This window comes from Mobula hypostoma, chromosome 2, assembly GCF_963921235.1.
Source record: "Mobula hypostoma chromosome 2, sMobHyp1.1, whole genome shotgun sequence".
NCBI lineage: Eukaryota > Metazoa > Chordata > Chondrichthyes > Myliobatiformes > Myliobatidae > Mobula > Mobula hypostoma.
This window is the reverse complement of record NC_086098.1, coordinates 123,396,963-123,402,962: the sequence shown is the minus strand read 5'-3', so window position 1 is coordinate 123,402,962 and position 6,000 is coordinate 123,396,963. Positions and strand designations below refer to the sequence as shown.

At 41.9% G+C, this 6,000-nt stretch overlaps 1 protein-coding gene across 5 annotated transcripts in view; it reads right to left on the bottom strand.

Moving 5' to 3' along the window:
- Window positions 1-755: 755 nt before the first annotated feature.
- The window catches only part of LOC134342449 (serine/threonine-protein kinase MRCK alpha-like), a 623,460-nt gene continuing 618,215 nt past the window's right edge, over window positions 756-6,000 (bottom strand). For all 5 annotated transcript variants that reach the window (XM_063040586.1, XM_063040588.1, XM_063040587.1 and 2 more), the window contains 2 exons: window positions 5,200-5,357; window positions 756-3,390 (listed from right to left, as the gene is read on the bottom strand). In XM_063040586.1, the coding sequence (XP_062896656.1) occupies window positions 3,259-3,390; window positions 5,200-5,357 (290 nt within the window). In that variant the 3' untranslated portion in view covers window positions 756-3,258. The remainder of the gene's footprint in view (window positions 3,391-5,199; window positions 5,358-6,000) is intronic.

The following is a 6,000-nucleotide window of genomic DNA, read 5'->3' as shown; positions in this document are numbered from 1 at the left end:
TTCCCACCACTGACGGTATCTACAGGAGGTGCTCCCTCAAAAGGCATCATCTATCATCAAAGGTCTACCATCTATCCCGGCCTTGCCATCAAGCTTGAAGTCCCACACCACCAGATTCATGAACAGCAACTTCCCTTCAACCATTTGGTTCTTGAATCAACTGGCAAAAGCTTAATCACTGCAGTTTAGCAATAACATGACCAATTTGCACTAAAATTTACTTATTTTGTTCTATTTGTTTTCTTGTTAAAAATGTATAATTTGTGAATGTTGCTTATATGATGCTGCTGCATTTAAGTTTTTCATTGCACCTGTGCATACACAGGTGACACAGTAGCATAGCAGTTAGCTCAATGCTAGTACAACCAAGGGTGTTCTGGAGTTCGGAATTCAATACTAGTGCTGTCTGAAAGGAATTTGTACATTCTTCCTATGGATGCTTGGGTTTTCTCCAGGTGCTTTGGTTTCCCCCCACAGTCCAAAGACGTATTGGTTAATGGGTTAATTGGTCATTATAAGTTGTCCTGTGGTTAGGCTAGTGTTAAACAGGTAGGTTGCTGGGTTGTTGGGCCAGAAAGGCCTGATCCATGTTGTAGTTCTAAAAAAAAATAAAAGTACATGTACTAGTGCATTTGATAATAAAACTCACTTTCACTTTAACTTATTAAAGCCAAAATAATAAATTAACAAGAGGTGGGAGCTTGGATATCTTATCCTTACTCCACTACTCTACCTTCATTTATATAAAAAGGAATAAAAATACAAAAACATTCCATTTGTAACAGTTCCCTGTTTTATTGAAATACATCAAAGTCTTGGTTAATATTTTGTGTGTCACCAACATAAAATAATGGTGGCTGGTCTTTAATAGTCCAACACCTGCCTTAAATATTCTTGTGCAAAAGAATCTGCAATCTGCAGAGTCTCTCTTACAAATTAACCCCTACAAATGTTTTAAGGGGAAGAGGAAGGAGTAATCAAGCCAAGCAATTAATTTACTGAAGTCAGCCTTTAACCTGGACAAAAGAAAAATTTTTAAAAAATGATTACATCTATGACATGCAAAACTGTACAATAATCTTACAAAAGGGAATCCCTAAAGCTCTTGAAAATAAATGATATGAAACTGCTGTGGACAATGGCAGCTTGGTGCCCACTGAACACAATACTGTAAATGTATCTTCCCTGCTCAGGGAACTGTCAGGTTCTCTCCATTCTGCCAACACTTCTTAACATTGAGGATCTAGCCCATCTCCTCTCCCATCTAACCAATGCATGCACCTGCTGGGAAGCAATGGTTAAGGACAGTGGTAACTGGGAATAGAAGGGAGGGAGGAGAGGGGGACCTTTGACTGGCATTTTCAAACCAGATGTCAAACATTTTATAAATTATTTAACTGAAACTAAATATGCCCTTTATTGGATTCAGACCACTTGGAGCTCATTTTATTACGTCAGAGAGATACTGGGGTTTAATGTCAAGTTGAACAGGCACCAGAGAGTAGGCAGCAGCAAAGGGGAGGTGGCTAGAGGAGGGGGGGCAGGGGTCAAAGGGCAGCCGAGCTGCGGGTGGGGTTGATATCAGAAGAAAATCAGACAGGCAGGGAAAAGGGTGGAAGAGGGCAGTCAGGGTTAGATAGGGATGAGAGGATCATCAGGCTTGCGTAAAGATTAAACAGCAGTTGGAGAGTACAGACGGGGCAGGATAGGTTTTGAGACCCCTTGCTATTCTGTTCCAAGGGTGGTCCCAGCCACAAACTAACAATTCTCACCAGGTCTAAACCAGCAAGCCATCCTTGAATGCCCTCTCGCTGCTTGGAGGAAGCTTCTGCCCCTTCTGTTTCCTGCTGCAGCAAACAGTGTACAGAAAGCAGTGAGGATGACAGAGAGGGGGACCTGAAGCAGCTGTAGAAAAGGGAATCTAGGGATTTTTTTTTACTGGCCAGTGCAAGCTTACCAAAGCATGGTCCTCAGGATTTTTTAATGTGTAATAAAGATGAGCATTTGGCGAGGGCTGGCATGAAGTGAAGCAAGGACGATGAGTCCTGCCCAGCAGCAGTATATAGTGTAGAAGGTTAGTTCAGCTCTAGGATCTGGGTACCAGATCAAATACTGGGAATGGCTACAAAAATGGGCCTTGTTTACTCAGAACTGGATCAATAAGACACCCCGAACTGACTCTCTAACCAGTGCAGTCTCTTTGCAACATGCAACACAAATCAGTCATTTTCTGTCTATATATTGGAATTTATTAACTAAAATACAGTTGCCCTCACGATGTTTTATCACAGCTTACAAACTGCCGCTTCCACTTTTTTTTCCCTAACTTGAATTTTCAGCTTTACCTGGGTTCACTACATTGAGGAACTTTATATAAGAATCTACCAGCAGTCTGTGACATCACATACACAGTAACCTTTCTTTCTGCTGCTGTTTCAACAAGTAAAACTATACACAACTTTTTATAATATATATATAATATATATATACTTTATATATATTCTATATCACAAAAGAACTTTTTTGTGTTTTTCTTAGTAAAATAAGGTTTGGTGATTTGTTTGCAGATGTACACACATCATTATTGCAAAATAACATAATAATAAAAAGACTGAGCACTAGTACAAAGAAAAGCCCGCCGACACTGTATCTGGAACAGACTGAAGTGATGATTCAAATTTGAAACTGCATCTCCCCCCACCCCACCAACTCCAACCCTACATATTTTATGAGGACCTATGTGGCTAGTGAGGCTGCAATGAGAAACAACATCTTAAACATCAGTTACACAACTTAATTGTGGTCCATTCTTGTAAAGAAACAAGGTAAGCTATATCCAAAAAGAGCAGAGTATGCACGTGAGAGAAAAACTTGCACCTCCTCATTTGGAGAATGAAAGAGAGTGAGAGAGAAAAAAGAGAAGTGGGGTGACAGAGAAAGAGAGGCAGACAGAAAGACAGAGGGGCAGAGGAAGTGACACACACACACACACACTGAGAGAGAGAGAGAGACAGACAGACACACACATACACAAAGTAGAGTAAAGTGGTCAGCAGGGTAAAAACTCCCACATGGTGCATGTGTGCGTTTGTGAGATTCACAATATTGGGCACTGTCCCAGATCCACAATGCTTTTTGCTTCTTTTCATCAGATCTGCTGTATCCATCCAGCTGGAGCCAAAGAAAGGAGTTGGGATAGGTGCAGCAAGACAAGAGCAAGGGCTGGTTTGTTGGAATTTCTCTCTGGAGTTGGTAGTCTCATGTTTCCCAGTTAACATGCTCTGTGTTTTCCAGCAGAAGGGTATGTGGTTTGTGGGGAGAAATCGGGCTTGGTGGGCTGCTCAGATTAGAACTGTTGGAGGCTGTGGAGTGTCTGGGGGAATCAGAGTCCTGGAAAAGAAGAAAAAATAGACCATTTCTGCATTGAAACAAGTTAGGCTTCACTGCAAAATACTCCTTAATGATTTCTCTCTCCACAGATGGTTCCTGACCTGCTGCAGAGCTCAAGCATTTTCTGTATTTATTTCAGTTTCAGCATCTGCAATTGGTTTCAACCTAAATGTGCTGCAATTTTCTTCTTTCTCCCCTCCTTACAAACAAGACACTCTCCCCAATTTGATGGAAGAAAAATACTTTACAGAGCAGCTACATCAGCTGATGGTAAACTGAGGGCAGGAGGAAATGGCAGCATCCCATTGCTGTGATTGGCACTGGAAATGGCTTTTAGATGGACTCACTGGCACCCCACTCCCCAGAAATCCAACCTAAAGTCTGTCCTGGGCCCTAGAGTGGCACTATTCACTACACTTCATCAGGAGTGTGAAGAGATCTAGTATGTCAATAAATACACTCAAAATCTTCTATAGATGTACCGTGGAGAACACTCTGACAGGCTGCATCACTGTCTGGTATGGGGGGTGGGGGTGTTACTGCACAGGACCAAAAGAAGCTGCAGAGGGTTTGGCTCCATCTTGGGCACTAGCCTACAAAGTACCCAGGACATCTTTAAGGAGCGGTGTCTCAGAAAGACAGCGTCCATTATTAAGGACATTCAGCACTGAGGGCATGCCCTTTTCTCACTGTTACCATCAGGTAGGATGTACAGAAGCCTGAAGGCACACACTCAGCGATTCAGGAACAGCTTCTTCCCCTCTGCCACCCGATTCCTAAATGGGTATTGAGCCCGTGAACACTACCTCACTTTTTAAAAATATATATATTATTTGTTTTTTGCATGGTTTTTAATCTATCCAATATACATATACTGTAATTGATTTACTTATTTACTATTATTATTTTATTTATTTTTTCTTCTTCTGCATTATGTACTGCACTGAACTGCTGCTGCTAAGTTAACAAATTCCACAAGACATGCCAGTGATGATAAACCTGATTCTTATTATTACCAGGGGTGGAGGGGACATCGACTCAGACCATGAGAGGCCTGCGTTGGGCATTTTCATGCCTTACAAGGCGCAGATAGGAAGTCTGTGTGGGGCGTCATTCCTTGCACAGACACGAGAGCAATGTGTGGTAAGTTCCTTGCTCAAGGACACAAACACGCTGCCACAGCTGAGGCTTGAACTAGCAACCTTCAGATCACTAGACGAATGCCTTAACCACTTGGCCACGTGCCCAACACATTATTCCCAGTCTCTTATAAATGATGCTGGAGTGCGGCAATGTGAAGAGATGGCTACAACAGATCTATTCATTACATTTATTATAATCCTTCTATTCTTTTAAATCTCAATTCTATGATTTTAAGAATTTACTCTGTTCTTGTTTTTTTTCCTTTTCTACTACCTCAATGTAATAATGTATGGAATGAATTCTCTGGATGCTATGCAGAGAACATTTTTCACTGCATCTCAACACATGTGACAATAATAAACCAATTACCAAATATATCCACCCACTGTTGACCTACTGACTGCTTTGGGAGGTTGGGAGGTCTTCTTCCCTTGAAGGGTAGAATCATCCTTCTGAGTTTGCTACAGAAACTAAAGGGCACGTGCCTGTGCTGTAGAACTAGTGTCTGGGAGCACTGTGACCAAAATGATAATCGTGACCTCCACCAATCCACTGCAAACAGTGTGAGGATCAGGAAGGTGAGCGAATTCAACGTTTCTTAATTTTATCTTCCTTCATTAACAGATCTCAAATTAGGACAGAGGGAAAATATAAAACTAAAATTACATCTCGTTCGAACTCCCTTGTTGGCACATCGCTTGCAGGATCCATTCCGCCGGAGGACAGAGACCCATCAGAAGGGGAGGTCATTGGCTGTCGCCTGTTGATGTAATTACCCCCTGAGAATTCCCTTCGAAGGGCACTTCCGTTCTGTGCCGATGATCCTGTGTGAACACCAACGCGTCAGGCAACATCAACAACAGTTGCACAGCACAATTCAAAGTCTGAAGGCTTTGCAGAACCAGCAGTGACAATGTGTGGCAAAATTAAAAGATGTACAACACCTTTTCAGGTGTCTATAGAACATTGAACAGTACAGCACAGCACTGGCCTTTTGGACAAGGATGTTGTGCTGAAATAATTAAACTAATTAGAAACCCATTGAGTTACTCCATGTCCACATCCCGCCATTCACAGCACATTCACTAAATACCTAAACTCTATCTGCCTCCACCACCACCCCTGGCAGTACATTTCAGGCACCTTTCACTCTCTGTGTAAGAAAAACATCCCCCAAAATCTCCTTTGAACACCCCCTCATCTTAAACGCATGCCCTCTAGATCAGACCTTTCAACCCTGGGGAAAAAAGATACTGGTTGTTTATCTATGCTTCTCATAATTTTATAAACCCCTATCAGGACCCCTTTACCATCCTGGTAAATCTCTTCTGCACCTTCTCCAAAATCTCCACAACTTCCACATCCTTCCTTTAATGTGTCACAGAGGGTTTAATTCACCAGAAAGTCTCACACACAAAAGATATTTTTTAAAGTCCTTACAGTCAAGACCTTACTGAGGTTGTTTTA